This window comes from Oncorhynchus kisutch, linkage group LG6 (assembly GCF_002021735.2).
Source record: "Oncorhynchus kisutch isolate 150728-3 linkage group LG6, Okis_V2, whole genome shotgun sequence".
Lineage (NCBI taxonomy): Eukaryota > Metazoa > Chordata > Actinopteri > Salmoniformes > Salmonidae > Oncorhynchus > Oncorhynchus kisutch.
In genome coordinates, this window is record NC_034179.2 from 70137499 (window position 1) to 70161278 (window position 23780).

General features: G+C 41.8%; 2 protein-coding genes across 3 annotated transcripts in view; both read right to left on the reverse strand.

The window, feature by feature from the left end:
- Positions 1-373: 373 nt before the first annotated feature.
- On the reverse strand, positions 374-17241 carry LOC109893319 (ras-related protein Rab-5C). Its single transcript, XM_031827306.1, has 6 exons — positions 16925-17241; positions 6797-7161; positions 5076-5227; positions 4688-4810; positions 4367-4460; positions 374-1911 (listed from the first exon to the last, which is right to left on the reverse strand). The coding sequence occupies exons 2-6, from the start codon at positions 6960-6962 to the stop codon at positions 1787-1789; spliced, it is 660 nt and encodes a 219-aa protein (XP_031683166.1). The 5' UTR covers positions 6963-7161; positions 16925-17241; the 3' UTR covers positions 374-1786.
- A 298-nt stretch (positions 17242-17539) lies between these two features.
- Positions 17540-23780, reverse strand: part of LOC109893322 (potassium voltage-gated channel subfamily H member 4) — a 31756-nt gene continuing 25515 nt past the window's right edge. For both annotated transcript variants that reach the window (XM_031827309.1, XM_031827307.1), the window contains 4 exons: positions 22229-22611; positions 22048-22127; positions 20413-20489; positions 17540-19968 (listed from right to left, as the gene is read on the reverse strand). In XM_031827309.1, coding sequence (XP_031683169.1) covers positions 18874-19968; positions 20413-20489; positions 22048-22127; positions 22229-22611 — 1635 coding nt within the window. In that variant the 3' untranslated portion in view covers positions 17540-18873. The remainder of the gene's footprint in view (positions 19969-20412; positions 20490-22047; positions 22128-22228; positions 22612-23780) is intronic.

The window sequence follows — 23780 nt, forward strand, 5'->3', positions numbered from 1 at the left end:
ATCCAAGTAATGTAATGTGTACTTGTCCCTTTTGAAATTAAAAGGTTTCAGCTTTGGGGCAACAGCTGTTTACAATTAGTATGGGAAAGTAGAATCGTCCCCAGCTATTACTGGGGGGTGATTGTGGAGCAATTCAGTCAGACCAGTGTTAGATTTTCAGACCGACTCACTGTGCTCAGCTGGCTTCCTAGACTGATGAGGATTTATTGAGATCTTAAACAAGATCGAGAATTCGAGAACAAAGGCTGGAAACTACTATACGCTTAACATGTTGGTAGAGATACGAATAGCTGTTAGGTGAAATCTAACCGTGGAAAATCTTCTACTCTAATACCCATTGTCATACAACAAATAAGACAGGCAGACAATGAGATACCTTCCCCCTTATTTATTGGTAAAATGACCTTCCCCCTTATTTATTGGTAAAATGACAATTTGTTGTTTTGCTTGGTTTACCCCTGTCCCCCCATCTCACAGCAGTGACAGCTGCAGGTACTGTTGTGCTAGTCATTGATGTCATAACAGACACGGACTGGTTAGAGGAATCCATCCCCGATAGGAAAACGTTAAAAAAAAGAACAGAAAAGCAAAAGGAACTGAAGAGAACATCTGAAACCACAAGAGGTGACAGAAGCAGTGCACCCAATACCAGAGACTCTTCAGAAAACAAAAGAATTGTACACAAAAAAAATACATCTTTACATGACAAAAATAATTGAGGATGACAAAGCATCATGTTGAGATTGGGAAGGTATTGTATTGACAGTAACTACTGATTGGTTACATGTTTGAAGAAAAATCATTATACAAATAATAGCAACATGTTTTCAATACACATTTGTGATTTTGGTCAGGAAAACAAATCTTGCTTTATCCTTTTTATTACACTTTCGTCATTGTATATGAATGATTCAAAAACATTACATTAATGCTAAATATGAGTTATTGGTGACAATGATGTTAATGCACATGGTTGGATATCATAGATTAATGATTGGAAAACCTTAGGTGGTCTAGTCTTTGAAATCATACTGTTTAACATGTCAAAAATAAGTCAAAGTAATAATAATAACAATAATAATAACAATGTAATAGTTCAGTTAATCTACACAACTGCTATAGCTGGAAGGAAACAACTGTTCTCCTAACTCCTTTTTTGGGGTTGAACACTCCCTTTTGCCCAAGGGTGACGATCGGGAACAAGGAAAAATGAAATAATGAGAATTGCTACATTCACCCACCAAACTAAACAGGGTTAGAAGTGACAAGACATACGTTGAAATACTGTAGCATTATGGTAAAGAAAGATGATACGAGAGAGCGAGAGAGAGAGAGGAGAGGGCAAAGATCCTGTTCATTATTCCTCCCAGTTGCGTTTGATTTTTTTTTACAGAAATACAAAAAAAAAGAACAGTGCTCTGTTAAGTGCGATTGGTAAGGATTGATCTTTTTTTTCCCTCCCTAAGTGGGGTTGTTTTTTGCCTGGATGATGTCAGATGTCCATCGTTTGGTTGGAGATAATGGGTTGTTATGTCCTCGGTTAAGTTAAAACAGTTGTAGGTCGTCATGTTGGTCATAATTGTGTCATTTGTCTGTTGGTATGATCATTGGAACCTTGGGAGTTGTGTGTTGACAGTTGATTGGCCTGTGAGCTGGTTTGCTTATCAGTTGATCGGTGCATGGTGGTTGGTCAGACCGTCAGTTGATTTGACCGTGAGATGTGTTTGTCAGCTGGTCTGATCAGTTGGTTGATACTGCAGGTTGGTTGGTGTGTCGGTCCAGTTGGTTAGTTCCCACCACAGCACTTGCTACCACTAGCCTGTGGGGCAGCTTCCTGCAGGTCCACTCCTGCCCGACCACCGGCCCGGCCACCGGCTCCACCCGCTGGCTCGTTCTTAGGAAGCTTCTTGGCTACAGAGAAGGACAGAAAGAAACAGTGAGTAGGAAGCCTTTATGGTTTCTACACATTTGATTTGTTCTGGGAAGAAATGTACATTGAGTATACAAAACATTTTGAACACCTGCTCTTTCCATGACAGACAGACCAGGTGAATCCAGGTGAAAGCTATGATCCCTTATTGATGTCAATTGTTAAATCCACTTCAAAATCAGTGTAGATGAAGGAGAGACAGGTTAAAGGATTTTTAAGCCTTGAGACAGTTGAGACATTGTGTATGTGTGCCATTCAGAGGTGAATGAGCAAGACAAAAGATTTAAGTTCCTTTGAACAGAGTATGGTAGTAGGTGCCAGGCGCACCGGTTTGTGTAAAGAACTGTAACACTGCGGTGTTTCTCACACAGTAGTTTCCCATGTGTATCAAGAATGGTCCACCACCCAAAAGACATCCAGACAACTTGACAACTGTGGAAAGCATTGGAGTCAACATGGGCCAGCATCCCTGTGGAACGCTTTCGACACCTTGTAGAGTCAATGCCCCAACGAATTGAGGCTGTTCTGAGGGCAAAAGGATGGGTGCAACTCAATATTTGGAAGGTGTTTCTAATGAAGCAATAAGGCACTAGGGGGTGTGGTATATGGCCAATATACCACGGCTAAGGGCAGTTCTCTAGCACAATGCATCATGAACTGGTTACCAACGTAATTAGAGCAGTAAAAATAAATGTTTGGTCATACCTGTGGTATACGGTCTGATATACCACGGCTGTCAGCCAATCAGCATTCAGGGCTAAAACCACCCAGTTTATAATGTTTGGTATACTCAGTGTATACTTAAGCAATAAGGCCCGAGGGGGTGTGGTATGTGGCCAATATACCATGGCTATGGGCTGTTCATTTGCAAGAAGCACGGTGGAGTGCCTGGATACAGCGCTTAGCTGCGGTATATAGGCCATATACCACAAACCCTGAGGTGCCTTATTGCTATTATAAACTGGTTACCAACTTAGAGTGGTACAAACACAGTTGAAGTCGGAAGTTTACATACACTTATGTTGGAGTCATTAAAACTCATTTTTCAACCTCTCTACAAATTTCTTGTTAACAAACTATAGTTTTAGCAAGTCGGTTAGAACATCTACTTTGTGCATGAAGTAATTTTTCCTTCAAATGTTTACAGATTATTTCACTTATAATTCACTTTATCACAATTCCAGTGGGTCAGAAGTTTACATACATTAAGTTGACTGTGCCTTTAAATAGCTTGGAAAATTCCAGAAATTGATGTCATGGCTTTAGAAGCTTCTGATAGGCTAATTGACATCATTTGTGTCAATTGGAGGTGTACCTGTTGTGTAACTCCGTGTCTCTTTGCTTGACATCATGGGAAAATCAAAAGAAAATCAGCAAAGACTTCAGAAACAAAATTGTAGACCTCCACAAGTTTGGTTCATCCTTGGGAGCATTTTCTAAATGCCTGAAGGTACCACGTTCATCTGTACAAACAATAGTACGCAAGTATTAACACCATGGGACCACGCAGCCGTCATACCGCTCAGGAAGAAGACGCGTTCTGTCTCCTAGAGATGAACATACATAGGTGAGAAAAGTAAAAATAAATTCCAGAACAACAGCAAAGGACCTTGTGAAGATGCTGGAGGAAACAGGTACAAAAGTATCTATATCCACAGTAAAATGAGTCCTATATCGACATAACCTGAAAGGCCACTCAGCAAGGAAGAAGCCATTGCTCCAAAACTGCCACAAAAAAGCCCGACTACGGTTTGCAACTGCACATGGGGACAAAGATCGTACTTTTTGGAGAAATGTCCTCTGGTCTGGTGAAAAAAAAATAGAACTGTTTGGCCATAATGACCATCATCATGTATGGAGGAAAAAGGGGGAGGCTTGCAAGCCGAAGAACACCATCCCAACCGTGAAACACGGGGGTGGCAGCATCATGTTGTGGGGGTGCTTTGCTGCAGTAGGGACTGGTGCACTTCACAAAATAGATGGCATCATGAGGGGGGGAATTATGTGGATATATTGAAGCAACATCTCAAGACATGAGAATCTGTGGAAAGAACTGAAAACTGCTGTTCACAAATGCTCTCCCTCCAACCTCACTGAGCTCGAGCTGTTTTGCAAGGAGGAATTGCACGCCCAATTTTTCAGTTTTTGATTTGTTAAAAATGTTTAAATTATCCAATAAATGTCGTTCCACTTCATGATTGTGTCCCACTTGTTGTTGATTCTTCACAAAAAAATACAGTTTTATATCTTTATGTTTGAAGCCTGAAATGTGGCAAAAGGTTGCAAAGTTCAAGGGGGCCGAATACTTTCGCAAGGCGCTGTATTCTTTCATACCCGTGGTATATGGTCTGATATACCACGGCTGTCAGCCAATCAGCATTCAGGGCTTGAACCACCCAGTTTATAAATGCATATATAATATTGTGGTACACGTACCTATGGCCATGAAGATCTCATTGACGTTCATGGCCGTCTTGGCTGAAGTCTCCATGAAGAGCAAACTGTTGTCATCTGCGTACGCTTGTGCTTCCTACACACAAAAAAAAAGAAAGATCTTTAGGAGCCCCATCAAACACATTGATACAATCAGTAATAACCCAAAGCTTTGAGAGTTCGTGAGCATTCTTGAATATCAACAGAAACTATGAAAATTACATTTCTAATACATTCTCCTGTTTAAACAAACGTATCATTGACATTTTCCACTAATAGTCCAGTGGGACTAGCAGCATCTAATTGTTAGGAGTTCCTCAGTACCTGGAAGTCCACAGCTCTTTTGTTGGCCAGGTCAGCTTTGTTCCCTGCCAGTGCAATAACGATGTTGGGGCTGGCTTGTCGTTGGAGCTCCTTCACCCAGTTCTTTGCACGTGTGAATGTATCCTGCACAGGAAAAAAAACATTCTTAACATCATAAAAACATTTGTGATTTGATGAAATACATGACAAAGGCAGATTGCACAATGGATGTTTGTTTTCCCACACAAGAGCTCTATTATATAGCTACAGAAGTGTCAGTTACGAGAGCAAAGGTCTGTCCTTTGTTGAGTTTGAATAATCAACCTCAGCTAAAAAAAAAAAAAAACGCTGCCGAGTGCTGACAACACTCAGGAACCAGTTCCACACGTGACCAGCAGCTGTCACTCACTGTGTTGGTGATGTCATAGACCACGATGGCAGCCTGCGCTCCTCTGTAGTACATAGGGGCCAGGCTGTGATACCGTTCCTGCCCTGCAGTGTCCCAGATCTCAAACTTAACTGTTGTGTCATCCAAGCAGACGGTCTGTGTGAGGAAGGCAGCTGGATGGGTGTAGAGACAAATCATAGACTTAGTTTCAGGCTCTATTTTTATTTTATTTTGAAGTCTGCAAATGCCCTACACATAGAAAAGAGGTGTACATTTGACTTCGCCTGTGCATTTCCTCACAGTGGAGTAAAACTCAGTATCTGTACAGGTCAGGTATTCTGTTTTCTTCCTTAGATCGTGTCATAGGGGTATAGTTGTCCCTATTTGACATGGCTGAGTTAAACTAGCACAAGGCAAACATAACCCCCAACAGCCAAGGCCATGAGACAGTTAAGAGGAAACGTGAACAGTGGCTTAATGAGAACTAGTGAAGCTACAAAGCCAGCACTGAGGAGAATTGGGAGCCTTCCAACGTTAGAGAGAGGAGGAAGGGACAATTTAGGTAAATAAACAAGATCGAATCGCAGAGCACTAAGCACTGGGTAAAAGGTTACTGTGTAAAGTGGTGAGAGTAAAATATACTAAACAAGACAGTGATGAAAGAGCGAACAAAACATGTGGCTGTCTATTGGCTAATCCATGGAACATAAAGACACTGCTAATTCAGCCCGTTGTGTCACACGGCTGAGGGAAATGTACAGCAGCTTTCATAGAGGAAGCCTGCTCCATACTGAAGCTCAGTGACCTTTGACCAGACAGCTGACAACAGGTTTTAAAATGTTTTGAAAATGCTGACTCGTCCTAAGGCTTTGGCTAGTGTAAGCACCAAGCATCCGGTCTCTCCAGCCTCACCCTGCTGTGGCTGCATGATGAGACTCTACTTTTTAACATTTATTTATAGAAAGGGTAATGCATAAATCACAAAGCAATCTAGCTAGTAAACCACTAAATCATAATGGAAATTCCCAACACCCGTGTGTAAGTTCATAACACTAGGTGAAGCTGAAAATAAATGGTTACTCATTAGTCATTACCCAATTTTTGCAGTGGAATTCTTTGAATGTTAAAACCATCAAGTATTGGTTTCCAGTAGATTTCCGTAGATATTAGAGCAGTTCCAGGACAGGAAATCCCATTGTTGACCGACTTCCTTCCTGTTTTAAGAGCCCACAGAGAGAGACCCCCTTCTCGCAGCTCCAATCTGGCTAGCATTAAGTCAATACATACCTTATTAGGCAGATGACAAGTACCTCTTTCTCGCACTTATCTATTTTTCAGTTTTGGTTTGAACATTCTCCATAAGGCTTTCTGTGGCCGGGAGTAAAGACATCCCACTCCTTGTGGCATATTTAAAGTGTCAGTCAAAGGCTCGGCTGCTCATGCAAGAGTCAGGTGATCAGCTGCCAAGAAAGATCTGGTTCTGTAGTTCATGTCTGCTCCTGACCTGGCCTTGACAACAGCTAGGGTAAGGGCTGCTAGCTAGCAGTAACACATCCCCGGTTACCAAGGCATTCTAAGTGGTCTTCCTTCATTCTACTACACATTCACACTTCCAATCTACTTGACCTTTATAACATGATACCTACTCAACACAAGGACAGCTGTAAAGCAACAAACACTAAGCATGACTAAGACACAGTCAAAAGAATGACAATCCCAATGCCAACAGCGTGCCTACTCACCTCCGATGGTGCTCTCCTGGTACTCGTGGAACTGGCCCTTGACGAAGCGCAGCACCAAGCTGGATTTGCCCACCGCTGACTCTCCCAGCAGCACCAGCTTGAACTGGCAGATCTTGTTGCTGGCCGCCGCGCCGTTGGTCCGTGCTGGTCCTCCTCGACCTGCCATGCTGCCGAGCAGAGAGCTTCACCGGGGTAAGAGGCTCTTGGTGGAGAATGAGGCTGCCTTGGGCGGAGGACTGGGGCTCTGAAGCGGAGCAGGGACTGGAGCTGAGACCGGGCCAGGCGAGGGTGGGCTAAGCTGGGTCAGGTGAGTCTAGGCCAGGAAGTGAGGGAGCCGGAGGAAGAGGGGACTTCACCTGTGTGAGCTGGAAGAAAGAACAGACAGTAATAATATCACTTGTAGGCAGCCAGTGTGATACAGGAAAACTTTTGTAAACTAGAGTGCCTTCAGAATGTATTCATACCCCTTGAATTATTCCACATTTTGTTGTGTTACAGCCTGAATTCAAAATGGATTAAATAGTTTTGTTCTCAACCCTCTACACACAATAGCCCATAATGACAAAGTGAAAACATGTTTAGAAATATTGCTCATTTACTGAAAATTAAATTATGAAATGTCATTTACATAAGTATTGGCCTCTCCGGCAACGGAGTTAAGGTCACCTGAATCTTTGTAGTGACTGGGTGTATTGATACACCATTAAAAGTGCAATTAATAACTTCACCATGCTCAAGGGGATAGTCAATGTCTGGTAAAAAAAAAAAAAAAAAAAAGCTATCTACCAATAGGTTCCCTTCTTTGCGAGGCATTGGAAAGGGACCTTACAATTATCTGTATGTGTAGGGTACAGAGATGAGGTAGCCATTTTTTTAAATCACACTATTATTGCACACAGAGTGAGTCCATGCAACTTATGTGACATAACAAAAGGGTTGAATAATTATTGACTCAAGACGTTTCAGATTTTAATTAACTACTACAATTTCTAAAAACATCATTCCACTATGGGGTATTGTTTAATAAAAAATTTAAAAATCTAAAATGTAATCATTTTTTAATTCAGGCTGTAAAACAAGGTGTGAATACTTTCTGAAGGCACTTTGTATACAGGTTATAATACAGTTGCAGCCAAATATGTCCAGAAACTGGGACTCCATTGAAGGTTGCGGGTCTTCCAGCAGGACAACGACCCCTGGGCTCCCACGTGGCGCAGTGGTCTAAGGCACTGCATCTCAGTGTTAGAGGGTCTGGCTGTAATTGGGAGTCCCATAGGTCAGTGCACAATTGGCCCAGCGTCGTCCGTCATTGTAAATAAGAATTTGTTCTTAACTGACTTGCCTAGTTAAATAAAAAATAAATGTTAAAAAAAAACACAGGAATGGGCGTGGACTACATATCTCAAGTCTTAAAAATCCTTCTTTAACCAGTCTTCTCCTCCCCTTCATCTACACCGATTGAAGTTCATTTAACAGGTGACATCAATAAGGGATCATAGCGTTCACTTGGTCAGTCTCATGGAAAGAGTGGGTGTTCCTCATGTTTTGTACACTATGCATGCCATTTAGAGCTATCGAGGTGAATATAATAAGAGTCATTATCATTTCTTATAGTGTTGACTTCAAGGAGTCAATGGTGTCATACCAAGTTGGCTACTCCCGTAAGTGTCTGGTATAAACCAATCTACTTTCATGGTCCAGTGTAGTGAGTCCTTTGTATCTTAACCTTTGACTGGGCTTATTATTCAGGTTCAAACAAACTTATAAAATGGTCCTGATGTCCATCAGTTACTCATTAAAAACCCCAAATGCCTCAAATCAATGCCTAGCAGACGAATTATTCTGCTCCAGTTGATCAGTGTTGAAAATCAATAATGTTCTGATGGACACCATTGGTCGAGGAACATGTCAGTGCTTCTAAAACACCACACCATGGTTTGACAAGAAAACAGTTCAATGTTTAAATTAAGGTTATTTTCTGATAGGCCTACTGAAAACCTACATTGTGGTCTGGATGTCTGTTTGAACGAAGCAAGGGCTGGACAGGGAGATAAGCCCTGCCCTCTTCTCTTTTAATTATATTTACTTTAGACTCAGTCAAATACAGCAGTGAAGGAAATGTCATTGGGTCCTGTCTAAAGCAACATTTAGATATGTAGATTGGGCCAGGAGTACGACCACAATTAACCGTCAGTATTCACAATCGCTTGAACGCCAAATTTGTGGGGGTGGGGACAGTCCCCCACGCACCCAAACCTCTTGTCTAGACACATTAGCCTAAAGCCGAGTTCAACGGTTGTTCACATCCAACCCAATGCAACCTGTGTGTGTGTTCGCATAGACCACAGAGCTGAGGATCACAGTGAAAACACAGAACAGGAAATGAGTCTCTGAGCTGCTTGCCCCAAGGACTCCTGTTTCTGTGTTTACAGTCCACCATGGGCCTGCACACATCCGTCTTAACTTAGATAGTCACATGATGATGTGCAGATTGTCATCTTATGGTTGGGCCAGTGTACTCAGTCCAAGTGTTCTTCTTTACATTGACTGAGGAATAGGACTACAGTAAGAAACACTTAAACAAATCTTCCATAGAGCTACTTCATGAGGTCAGTCAGCTTCTGCTTGGTGAAAGGGACAGGAAACGGAATTAATATCATAGCAGGAAGTGAACATTGCAGAAGGACAGAGTAGCATGCATATACGAACATACATACAGTACTGTTGGCCCATTATACTAAACCATTCACTGTTAGGACAACCAGCCTAGGTTAGCCTACAACGCTAAAATCCATAACTAAGTGTGAAACATCACAATAGTTATACACGACAGTGTACAGGCTTCTGCTATAGGCCTGTCTTTCAACAGTGAGTGCATTCAAAGATTGAAATAACACACTTGACTAGAGGGGGGGAAGAGTAATGTCTGGGAGGGGGGGGGGGGGGGTCTCGCCATGGGACGTAGAGAAATGTGTACAGTTTCCTGCAATTCTACAGTGATAATAAATTGCAGTTTTAAAGCTAATTCTCTGCAGTTCTACACGGCTTATGCTGTGTTCTTCCACCATCTGAGTGACTCAAACAGAACTAAATCAATGAGGGTCCCATGGCATATTTTTTTATTTTTTGTATTTATTTTAATTTATTGTTTACAGGTTTCCGTTTTGCTGTCTTATTATTATTATTATTGAAAAATAATAAAAATCTGACGTTGTATTTCCACAACAATGCTTAAAGACATACCCTTTAATGCAAGTGTGCACCAGCAAGAGGCCGCTGTTTGGTTAGCAACGTTTCTGTAGTGCTCATGTGATTGGCCATTTGTTTTGCATACTCTGCACTGGATTGATGCAAATAATCATGAAATCATTCTCCCAGGTCGGCATAGGCAACTTTGTAGTTAACATTTCATTGGCAATGTTTTTGGGAAGCCATCGCTACCAGAAGACTTAGCATTAGCATCTTCGCTACACAGAGTGTAGACATATGCGGGCACCACACACACAGTTTCAGATAGTTGCAGGAACATGAGAATCACTGATGCATTTAGTTCATCTAATAAGTTCAATACATTTGAATATTGCTGAATTCTGTTTTATTGTCTGAATTTTGTGATTCTGTCCACAACATGATTTTTATAGAGTCCTGGTTAAGGAGCGAGAGAGAGGTAGGCCAGCCAGAGTAGGGTTGCTGTTGACGCTCAGTCCTTCCCAGGCCAGGCATGGACCTAATCTTCTGCATGCGACAGAAGATCACACTGTGTTGGTACCACACACTGGCCTGAGAGGGTCAACCCAGCACAGAGCAGACAGTACAGCAAGGTAGCACACCAAAGGCCTAGACTACTGCCACATACACACCTATGTGCTGATAGACCAAGAACTAAGCTCAATGTCTTTGTGTTTCTGAGAAGAACGTAGAATCATCCTAGTATCTCTAATTAAGCTAGCCTAAACAGGTCAGGTCATTCAAATGTTTGGAGGCACTTTTTACACAACGCGTTTACCCTTACCAGTATGTCTACCATTCTAAGACAAAACAACAGGTGTGACTGCTCTCCAACCTTGATAGTCTACTACACACACACTATGGAAATGAAGAGGTCAGCATGCCTCACTGCTCCAGGACAAGGTTCCATAGCCAAGGACAGGGAGAAGAGGGGAGGGAGAGGCCGGGATGAGATGAGGGCTTCAGAAACCAAAAACAGGATAAGGGAGTGAGAACATTTAACCAAGGCTAGTCATACGAGCCCATATTTTATATTCGTGTCAGTAACACTGATAACACTAAATCATATAAAACAGAGGACAAACATAATTGAAAATCTGATCTGCATCAAAAAGTCCTGTGTTCAATCCACCAGTATAAACCAAAAACAGTTTAGGACATGGTTATTGAACAGTATAGTGAACAGGGCGGCACACAATTGGACCAGCGTCGCCCGGGTTTGGCCGCCATCTTAAATAAGAATTTGTTCTTAACTGACTTGCCTGGTTAAATAAAGGTAAAATGAATAAAAAATATCATTGGTAATATGATTGACTGATTGCTAGAGGGCCTGTAGTGGCTGGCCCAACACTCACTCCTGTTCTGAGTCACTCAGAGCAGCATCATGCATCTAAGCAGCCCTCTGCTGGCATCTTTAATGGACTCTGGAGACCTCCACACACTGAAGTGGGTCAGAGAGATGGAGGGGAGAGAGGCTGGGTCAGAGAGAGAGTAGGAGAGACATGGTCAAATGTTCATACAGTCTCCCGTGGGCTTTGCTGCCAGCTTGAAATCCAAGCACTTAGTAAAAACACAGCCACTGAGAACTGGAGGCACCACCCACAATTAATTACATACAGATATTGCATGCATTGCCCTCATGATCCAATCAACAGCTTCTCACTCACATGCATGAGGTAGACTTTAATGCTATTCAAGACCATGCATGCACAAATATATGAAATGAAGAAGCCACGTTCACGATGGACATGCTGACCAAACCGACTCAGAGTGTGTATGTTGGTATTCTCTATCCCCACCAGATAGAGCAGGTTAAAATACCAAAACCAACTATATTAATTTGGGGTCAGGTCAAAACACACATTAAATTCACATGTAGCTAGCTAGCTTGCTGGATAATTGGTCCTGGGAGATAAACACTGGGTTATTTTACCTGAAATACATCTGGTCATTTAAAAAAAAGCTGAGTCTTTGACCCACAGATAAAAACGGGAAACCTAGTTCATTTTTAGTTAAATTATTTGATTAATATCTCCTTGTTCAGAGTCTTTTTCTTCTTCTGTGGATTTTACATGGCGATTGGCAACCAACTTTAAGGTGCATTACCGCCACCAACTGGACTGGAATGTGGACCTTATTAATCTTTCAAATGACCCACTATGGTAAATGCTCGTAAAAACCAAATGGGTAGATGGGAGAGGCGGGACTTGCAGCGCACCTAGCGTCTAAAATATACCCAAGTTCTATTAGAGCCTGGCTACGCAGACACGTTTACACACGCAAGCATTTTGGATTAAACAATTAAATAATAAAATGTACACATTCATGTCATTCAACGTGGTCAGTTTTGTCAGCATGTTATTAAGTCTGAAAGAGTGTGGGGGAGGGGGAATTCTCAGTAGCTGTTCAGTTTCTATTTAACATGACCAGTGACATCAGTTACCATCACAGTGTGGGTTTCCTCTTATACTTGACATCCCAAACATTAAACACACAAGATGAATGGTCCACCCACCTGGCTAACATTAAGTACCAACTCTCATATTTAGCCATGAACCCCATCCGCTATGCACCACACTACTCTTAACTAGGGATGGGACCCGACCAGTATCGCGATACTCTTTAGTATCGTGGCAAGGAATCAAAACAAAGTGGATTTAACTTTAGGAAAACAGCCATAATGTTGGAAACAAACATTATTTTGTCATCGAGTGATCCATTATTTATTTTTCCAAGCTATCGCACAGCAGGTTTTTTAAAGGACCAAAGAGTTAGATCTGCTTCGAAGTTTCATTTTTGACATGGAAAACATATTCTGGTATCGTCCCAGCCCTACTCTTAACCTCAGAGCCCTCACAGCCAACCTCATTGACCACAACTAGCCTAAAGGTATGCTTCAACCACAGCTCAGTCCCACTGTGCTCTGCTGTCAGGTACAACTTAGCCTGGGTGCCAGTCAGTTTCTGCTCTCTTGTCAACTCGTTATGGAATTGTCATACCAAACATTGCTGAAAGGCTTGATAATGACATTGGAGTAGGCAAAAGCACAAACAGATCTGGAATCAGGCTAGGTAAAACTCTTAGGCCAGTGCTGTTCATGGTAATCAGAAGGGGGTGGAATGGGACTGATCAGAAAGAGAACCTGATGTTATTGGACTGAGAGTACCCGGTGCTACTCGACTGGGTAGAATGAAGTTAGTTGTACTATGAGAATGCACAGAATTCCCCTAAACAACTGATTAGGCTAGCACTGCTAACAATACACACCCCAATAGGCCTCTGAGCTGTGTGTTCCCAAAAGACAATTCAGTCTCCCACTCCTAGACTCCAGTTGAAGCATCAACTAGCCCATTTCCTGGCACAGCCATTATCTACAGATGTGTCAGCGTGTGACTGTGTCAACGTGCATTCGTCATCAATGCATTGGAATTAGTGGTGCAACAAGCTGTCAGGCAGACAGAAGTAATTTAACCAGTTACCTAGGAATAAGTGGTGACATGAAAACAGGTTCTCTGAACTCCAAAGGTGGAGGGACCAGAGGAATTAGATGTAACGGGGAGGGAGGGTGGAGCTAGCAGCATCCATAACACCCCGCCTGGCCTGCATCCAGCTGTTAGCTTGGCTTTCATCTGAAGTTTAAAAGGGTTGGGCCTGGATGGGAAACCGTCAGGGAGGATAAACCCAGAGAGGGAAGAGAAAGCGAGACAGTCCACTGTGCTACTCGATTAGAGTATGCAAGAGAAACTAAGCCTAATGACTAAGGGATGGGTCAATTGGAAGAGGAAAGGTGACTAAGGCTGCGTATAGACAGGCAGTCCAAATTCTGATATTCTTTTCAGTCGTTTGTCTTTTGACCAATCAGATCAGCTCTAAAAAAGATCTGATTTGAAAAGATCTGATGTGATTGGTCAAAAGACCGAGTGAAAAAAATATCTGAATTGGGCTGCCTGTCTAAACACAGCCTAAATCTCTGGGAATGCAAACAGGATACACATCACTAGCAAATGATTGGGGCAGGCAAGGGGGAACTAATTTCCTTCTCTTTCTGGCTCCCTCTGTGAGAAACATGACAGCCAAGCAAAAGCCTGTGTAATACAATTCTACTCCATGCCGATAATTTTGGCCTCTCACATTAAAGGGAAATGTATCCAACAAGTGGTGGAAAAAGACAACAGTTTCAGAGTTAATTGAAAATAAAGCCATTGTTGAGTAAGCCTAGATACTTTTTCAGGAATTCTCTTGCGGTCGATATGGTCCATCCACTAGAAACTCGTGGACAATATGATACAGATATTTAAAAAATAATAATAAATGAAAATAATGAAGACTAATATTTATAATTAAAGTATAAATTACCAAAACTTACAAGGTAATCTATGACCAAATATTAAGGTGACCGTTTTAAATTACCGGTAGCTTTGCAACCCTAAGTGAGATTAAAAAAAACATCTGTTTTTGCATAGGCCTACTAGACTAAACCCCAACCCCCAATTAAATTTGAGCATGGGGCTAGTATGAGAAATAAGAACCTCAGACAGAGCCTCGGCTGCAGAAATAAAGGGTCGGGGTGGGGTTAGTGGGTGTCTCAAATCAGGCTGCGAGGAAGCACACACAATTATTAATGGCTCAAACTTAATGGAAATAATTTCCCATTTGTTTAGGCCTAAATTGTGGTTTAATCAATAGGGGGCATACATTGATCTTGTAAGTCTCAAACAAGTCTGGTAGCAAACTGACCAGTAACCCACTCTGCACACAGAACTCTCCAGCTTGGGTAACAGAAAAGAACATCACACCTACAGGATATCTTCAGTCATCATCAAAATGACCCGTTGTGAATGGGCATGCTTCTCCTCCTACACACCCGATTCATTCATTCCTCCATCGACTCCAATGCATTACAACCTTTCTGACCACACTAACGCATACTAATTAGGCTTACTTTGGATTGAACATTGAAAAGTGTTGCGTCTCACGAATGTAATTTTTCTGTCAGGAATATTTGGAAATATCATAGAAACTGTCTTAACTAGGCTTACAACACCACATTTTATGCCACCTAGTAATATTGCCTTTTATATAATTTGCCTGTGTCAAAATGTGTCACCACTCTCAAAGGACAAGGTCCACACCATAACATGGCAGCAACTTGGGAAAATTATTAAAAATCCCTTCTCTAGTCCTGTTATTGAGCCATAACACACCAACGAGTTTCCAATGAGGATTTACCCTGGTGTTTCCCCAAAAGACTCAAGCCCAGTCCACTTTTCAGCTGCCACTTACATAACAATGTCTAAAATGTGAACTTCAACAGCTTCTGACAAATGAACTGTCTTGAATGATGCAGAGGTTGATTCTGCTTGCCCAAAGTCTTAGTGTCTCACTCCTGATAGAAACTCAATTACATTTTTTATTTTATCGGCAATTCAGTCTCCTTTTCACCCCATTTAACAAATGATTTACATAACAAAAGGCACATCTCAAGATGAGTGGGTTATTTGAATCAGCTGTATAGTGCAAAGGCAAAAACCAAAACGTGCACCCAGGGTTTGGGAAACTCTGCTCTAAGGTATGCAATGACTGACATGACAAGAGGAAAACAGACGATGCACTACCCAATGTCATAATTGCACCTCGTACATTCTACTATTACAACTTTCAGGAGTAAGTTGAAAGCCGAACTGAGTTAGGTGGGACTCCCGTGCCCATCCTCCTGCCGACCGCACAGTTTGTGAACAACTGCCATAGATGACCTGCAGTAAAGGTGAAGGAGTGAACAAGGGTACAGGACTGATGAGACGCAGTAAGTTAGGAGGGACACCACATTCCACCATAGACCAGAGAAAAGGAAGCATGCAATTCATACAAAAGTAACCTGACACAGACAGACTTCCACAATGAGGGCTACATCAGATAACTGACCTACCTGTACCACCATTGGTGTAGTTACAAAAAAATGTAACTCAGCAAATGATGGCATTCAAAAGGAGCCTAATTAGATACAGCCATGCACTTTGAACTCCAATTATCCAAAATATGTTTTGAGACCTAACTAAGTAAACGATAACCAGTGGCAAGATAACAATTAACGTAAAAGAGCAGGTGACGTGGGTGGAATGATTCGTGATCATTACCAGGCAGAAACCATAAATAGCTATTAAGTTGGTGGGTTTCAAACTTCCTCATACTATCGTCATCATCACTTATACCAAGAGCCCGCTGACACCAATGGCAATGAGCTAAGATACTCTGTTGAAAGCTAGAAATCAACATATGAAAGGTTTATCAAATTGATTGGACCAAAAATAAAATCTACTAGCTATATAGTTAGTTAGCTGTCAGTTAAAGGCTAACTAGCTATGGAATACAAATACAAATCTAACACGACATTTCTGTAATTTAGCTAGCTAGCCCACCAAGTTACAGTAACTAGCTAGCTTTTAAAAGCCAAACAATTTTATAAGATTGTTATATAATGTTAATAAGAGCTATAGTTGAGTAGCTAGTTAGCTGAGTAGACGACAAAACATATGTCTAATGTAAATTAACGTTACTGCCAGTAAAAACCTAATTGAACGACACTGACGAAAGCTAGCTAAAGCTAACTAACTTGGCTATGTTTATGATGACATCGCACAGAAAAGACGGGGTAAATCAAACATCTAAAGATAAATAACTATTTGGTCAAATTATTTACAAAGCTTTTTATTGTTTGCTAACTAGTTACCGCATTAGCTATCTGCACAAGTAATTAGTCCCATTTAACATATCAATCTGACAGTCGTTAGCTAGCGACGTATCTCTGGCTAGGTAGCTAGCTAACGTTAGTTTACTGTCTGGTTGCTTGAGCAAAATTTAACAGTGGAAATCTGAACCAAAATAGTATAGTTAACAGCTTACCGTTAGAGGCAAAGGTCAGACATGCGTTCCCTTTTCTTCGTATACACTCACTTTGCACAATTTCGACTGACGACTTTTCTCTCTATCACAGCTCACTACGACTGCTCAACACATAGGCCCCGGCCTTCACTTCTGCTTGGTGCCTTTTTTTTCCGGGATCCTCCCACTTCCTGAAGGTGTGGCTTCCCTCTGATTATGTGTCGTTGGGAACCTGGGAACTGTAGTTTACTAAATTAATTAACACAAATCTGGTCAGGGATGATTATTTAGGAGTAGTCTCCGTAAACAGCCTTGTTGGCTCCCACATTGTATCAATGCTACTGATTTAGCCTAGGATCGGATTTACGAGACTAATGTAGGAGTGGCAAGCAGTGGCAGTTGCCACTATCCCCAGCGCAAGATAAAACCGCATATATATTTTTAAATATGTAAAAAAAAAACATCAAACTAGCGTTTACATAGGCAGCCCAGTTCTGATATTTTTTTACACTAATTAGTATTTTAACCAATCACATCAGATCTTTTAACATCAGATATTTTTCAGAGCTGATCTTTTTGGTCAAAAGAAACACCCCTGGCACCAGATAGACAATCAACAACTCAGATTCGGTCCCATCGTTTTTCAAATGTATTTAATAAAATCTTTACAGAAGTTTGCTTTAAATCTATCACCATCTGGTGGCGCTAAAGACCATGATATTTGCCATAATCTCTGACATCATTTCAGATCTACATTTTGTTCATCAATGTACACTCACTGACCCAAACGTTAATGTTGTGGGCATCAAATGGAGAAGCCCCAGTATTTTAGGGTGGGTTTATCTAAAGGCATAGGTCTATCTAAATAGATATTGTTGGATGTTGAGTGATTGACTAACAATATTTATGTAATTGTGTACCACTACTGTGACCTGCTCAGTTTAACCTTTCAAGTTATTTCATTTTTCACTTCAGATTAAATTTCTCTGAGTCCCTGTTAAAAAAAAAATATATATGTTAATATTCTGTTTGCATCTAAATAGTTTTATTTTACAACTAATATCAGTTACAAACAAACAAAATGATATACAACTCTTTCAGTCTGCACACGTTGTTCAAATCATTCTGTAATTTGTACGCTTCTGAAACTGTTGTGCTTGTACAGTCGGCTATACATTGCACGTCTTATTTCAGTCTCTGTTACCAAATAAACAGTCAAATATACAGCATAGAAAAAGTCAGAAAATGTTCAAGACACAAGAGCAAAAAGAGATGCAAGAGCTATGAATAGCCATATTGCAGAAGAGGGAAACACAAAAATAACCATAGGTCCTCTTTGACCAGCAATCCTCTGGCAGGCTAGCCAAGAGACAATTTCTTAAAATAATGAGCACAAACATTGGTCACATGCTGTAATGTCCAGACCGCTTGTAGAATGAGCTCCACAGTGTGTTCACAAGCAATGGCATCACATAAAACCACATGTCAAAATAATGCTCATTAGGTGATGATACTTTCTATGTAAACACAATATAATGAAGGAAAGGGGTGAGGTTTGCTGTTTCCATGGCTGCCAGGTCTCAATGTGATATGTCTAGAGATACCCTCCGGTTAGTAATACCTAACTTTCAGTTCACAAGAAATGCGTAATAAAACACAAATATGAATATTTTTGTAAACTGAGTCAGCTTGTCTTCTTAATCTCTGGTCCATATCAATGATGTATTTACAGTCAAATTAAATAAACAGTACATCAAGTAGTAGTACAATCAGTGTCGATATTATGTAGTGTGATTGCTGTGTGGTGTACGTTTTAGACTCTAAAGCAATCATTCATTTCTCAGATGTAAACTCATGTAGCATAAGAGATGCAACCAAAACGGGAGAGTTGAGTTGATGGGCTCAGCATTACTTTGCAGCAGTAATGTTCCAGTTTATTTATCTGGTCTCTGTGGGTCTCCAGACAGCTGCTAATGTGTCACCTTCAAGCCCCAGAGAGGCTCGACTTCCAGGACCTGCTGTGTGCTGATGTTGGTCTCCTGAGTCTGGGACTCTGCCTGCTCAGCATCACTTTGCATCCTCTTAGGACTCTCCCTGCCCCGTGGATACTCCATGTTAGGCCCTCCACAGTCTAGCCCTTGCCCTGCTGACTGCCCCACCAGAGGTAGGGATGAGTCCAGTGTGTGGACAAGGCTGGAGCCCACCAGGTCATTCTTCCTGGCTCTGTTGAGAGAACCCTGCCCCTGGGGGGTGGTCTGGTTGTGCGTCTGATTGTATGTTGGGCTGACAGACGTGTAGCCCCCTGACTGAGAGCTGAAGGTGGTGTGGAGCTGTGGTTGGCCGGTAGGGGCCAGTGAGACGTGGATAGGCGTTGGGGAGATGGACGGTGAATGGCTGCGGTCAGAGTTGACCTGGACACTCAGGGAGGGGTGGGACTGGCTGAGGCTGCCTGGGGAACATAGGGGACGAAAGGTACTGATGGTGGGGATGGAGGCTTTGAACTCAACTTGACCAGGACCCGCACCTGGGAGTACTGGGAAGGCAGAGCTGAGATTCAGAAGAGATGGCACAGTCCGGCATTGGGAGTGGCCCATGTAGGGAGAGTTGGGTGTAGTTCTGGAGGTCGGGAAAGGCCTATACTGGGCTTCAAGTCCCTGACCAGTGGTTCTGCCTCTGTCCGAGCAGCACAGGTGTAAACAGGATGACCTGGGATTGGACGTCTGGTGAAGGTGCTCAACCTCCACCTTCTGACCCATGGCGGGACCTCTGCCCTGGGGGGGCACCCCACCGTAGGCCCACATATTCCTGGCGGGGTGGCTGAGGGGGTCATGTTGCAGGTGAGATGGGTGAGGTCCAGCAGGCATACTGAAAGGCACCCGTGTCTGCCAGTCATTGGCAGCAGTCATGTTGCTGCTGAGGTTGGGGTTAGGTGCCATCTGCAGGCCGTAAGGATAGGTGGAGATGGCAGAGGGGTAATGAAACATGGTCACATGGCCCTGCAGGAAACACATCATCTCATGGAGCTCCTTGGTCAGGTTGGACACCTCCTGGTTAAGGGTATTCATCTGGAAAATAGATGGCATGCAGAATAATGAAAGCTATAATCTGTTGCTTGGTTGAATAATAATTATTCCAAGGCTGTCTCTTTCTAGGTCAGAAATGGTAGAAACCAAAAACAAGCACAGTCATAAATTATCAGTCGGTGTTACGCGAGCTTTCAAATCTGGACCATCTCCAATTTAACAATCCTAAATTTTATTTGAGGAAAAATGTCTTTAAATGTTCTCTTGCCTACATAGCCTGAGTGGTGTATGTAGTGCTGAAAGTGTGTCAGAGATGACCTGTTTTTCGACACTCTTTAGGGTACAGCGAAAGTAGAGTACGGAAAATGAAGTGGGAGAACAAAACAGTTTGCGTCTCTTGAGCTCATTCATTTATCAGTTCGTTGATACATCATTATGTTGGTTTATGTGTCCATTTATTCCGTCAATGTGATCGTATGTTCATACCTCTTTGCTTAGCTGGCTGATGTTCTGTCTCACCTCCTCTGTTTCCAGAAGTAAGTTGGCGCTCACTTGGAATGGGTCTATAAGGGGGATGGGATGGGAAAGGATGGAATGATCAGTGCTTTCACACCCCACTCCAACATAAAGCACTTTGCTCAGACCATTTCATTTGTATGAAAAGCCTACTTGTACTGCTTTGGATCATTCTAAAAAAGCAATTTTCTGACCAATCAATTCAGTATCCTTGCCTAAAACACGTTTCTATTTACTGTTCGAAAACCACTGTTAAACCTATATGCATGTATTTTGGAGCTGTAGAGAGATTGCCAGATTCTGGCAATCTATACATACTGCTGCACAGAAAATACTAGATGTACAGTTTGATATGACCCCGTGTATCTATCTTCTTAATGCCCAGCAGGACTTTGTTCTTGATCCTGACAGAGAAAATGTGCTTATGACTATTACATACTTTGCTAAGAAATGTATTATTCTATTGTGGGCCTCTAATACCCCTCCTACATTTAAAATGTGGATTGACCAGATTGTTGACTTTCTCTCTCTTGAAAAGCTCACTTATGACCTCCACAAGAGACAGCCCAAGTTTGATAGACTCTGGTCTCCACTATTCAACTATATTTCAAACTGGACAAAGTGAACTAGGGAAATGTGCAGATACATGTTGTGTAAGCTGCTGTAAAATCTAAAAACGAATGATTGGCTCGTCGTCTCAGCGAAGGCTAGAAATAGCTGATAAGAACCTTGATAGTGTTGCTGCAAGTTTTATATATGTTTTTTGTGTGTTTAAAAAATATATATATTTGTCAGTACGTGTAGGTATGTAGGTGTGAATGTATGTATGTATATGTGTACATATGTATACATATGTATGTATGTATGTGTGTATATATATATATATATATATATAAAAATAATCAAAGTTTTTTTTGTTGGTGTATATATATATACACCAACAAAAAAAACTTTGATTATTTTTCTTAATCTTTTATTTTAATTGTATTTAAATTTAAATTTTATATGTTATTATTATATATTTTAACTTCTTTTTTTTCTTTTCTTTTTAAGCCTGTCACATCTGTGAATGTGGAATGTGTTTTGAAGCCTGTCACATCTGTGAATGTGGAATGTGTTTTTAAAGCCTGTCACATCTGTGAATGTGGAATGTGTTTTTAAAGCCTGTCACATCTGTGAATGTGGAATGTGTTTTTAAAGCCTGTCACATCTGTGAATGTGGAATGTGTTTTTAAGCCTGTCACATCTGTGAATGTGGAATGTGTTTTTAAAGCCTGTCACATCTGTGAATGTGGAATGTGTTTTTAAAGCCTGTCACATCTGTGAATGTGGAATGTGTTTTTAAAGCCTGTCACATCTGTGAATGTGGAATGTGTTTTTAAAGCCTGTCACATCTGTGAATGTGGAATGTGTTTTTAAAGCCTGTCACATCTGTGAATGTGGAATGTGTTTTAAAGCCTGTCACATCTGTGAATGTGGAATGTGTTTTGTTGGTTGATTGAAAAACAAGAAAACTTAATAAAGCTTTAAATTGAAAAAAAGAAAACCACTGTTAGAATAATATATATTTTTGTAGTTAAACCATTGTTAACCTGAGACCATTACCTTTGCTATTGGTCTTTGCCTCGCCTTGATCCACATTGAAGTGAAAAGACTGCCCATTATCCTCAATTCCATCCACAACCCTAGAGGGGACAGGAAGAGAGGTTCATACTTAAGTGGGTTATGATTAAATATGAAGTGATTTTCAGTGAAATAAATTGAACTCTTATGTCTCATTACTCACCTGGGGCTGAGGTCCAGAGGGCTGACACAATGTAGGGAGGGTATGAGCAGCTTGGCTGGCCTATGGGATGGGCTGTGATCTGTGACCATGTTGGGCACTGGGGCGGGAGTAACCTCCTCATTGGACAGCAGCTGAGGGGAGGGGCTACGGCCTCTGCAGCCCTGGGCTGGGGAGCGGCAGAGATGGAGCGCACTGACATGTCGAAGCTCCTCCCCCAGCAGGCTGCTGAGGCCAGGGTGGCAGACGGGGCTGCTCAGGCCATGCATCAGGAGCAACTGTCCTTGGTGGGATGCACCGGTGGGACAGTGGCTCATGTCCTCACCAGACTCCACATCTTCTGCCTCCACAACGAATGGAAGCTTGTGGTCCTTATCAACTCGCTCCTGAGGGGCAGAGGGTGGGAGAGGAGAGGCATGAGTAACAGGTTCTCTGTAGTTCTCACAAACAACCATGCATGCCCTACAGTAGCCTATTGCCAGTGGAGGAGGAGAGAGAGTGATACACACAGAGTTAAATGTGATTTTAGCTGCCGGTAATGGGTAGCAGGGGCGTCATGCACTCTAAAAATCTGAGGGGGCACAGAGTATGCGAGGATGGCTGGGGGATTGTCCGGAGGGGGGCATGTTGGAGAATTGTAATATTTTCAAACACCTGAAACAGCTTTCTCCTGCAATCTAGAGCCATAGAATTTTCTATGGAGTTGGCTTTAGCTAGCCAGCTAGATACGTTCCCAATCTCCCAACCTCATAACTAGCTACCAAGCCATTTCAGGCTGTCAATTCCTTTAGAGTAGCTTATCTAACTATCTTAGCTGGCATGCCTGCTGGCAAAGTTGGTAGACTTTAGAAAACCAAGCAATTACTAAGTGCACTGAATAATCTTAATCTTTCACCCAGATTTTATCAGAGATGCAGAGAAGCATATTTAGTTTCTTTAAAAAAATAACCACCAGACCAGTCAAGAGGTACGCTAGATTTAGAAAAATACTATATAAATACTATATCCTAGGCATGTTCGTGCAGTATATTGAGATTTGTGATTTACATCAGTCAGAATAACACGCTCTGGAATGTGTAGAATAGAATTAGGCATAATGTTTATGGCTCTAAATTGAAGGAAACATATGTTTCAGGTGTTTAAAAAATGCTAAATAATCAGGGTCCAGCCCCCCTCCGGACCACTCCCCCTCCATCCTCACCTACTTCGGCAACAAGAGACTGTGTGTAATTTCCTTCAAATAGCTGTTCTGCTGTGAGTCAGTGCTGTTCCTCTCAATTAGGTGCACTGCCTACTTGGCATTTTCAGTAGGAATTAGATTATTTAGCTGTTAATTGTTATTCTTCAGAGTGACATTTTTTTCGGTCAGATTATTATTACGTTTATTTCTACCAGACAATTTTCACATACTGGTAAATTACTTTTTGAGAGAATCAGTTAACTCCCACGCACAATGTAGAATCATTAACACGTGGACACTCACATGTCATAGAAACACACATGCATGTCCACACACACAAAGGCATATGCCTACTCCAACACCCACTCAAATACA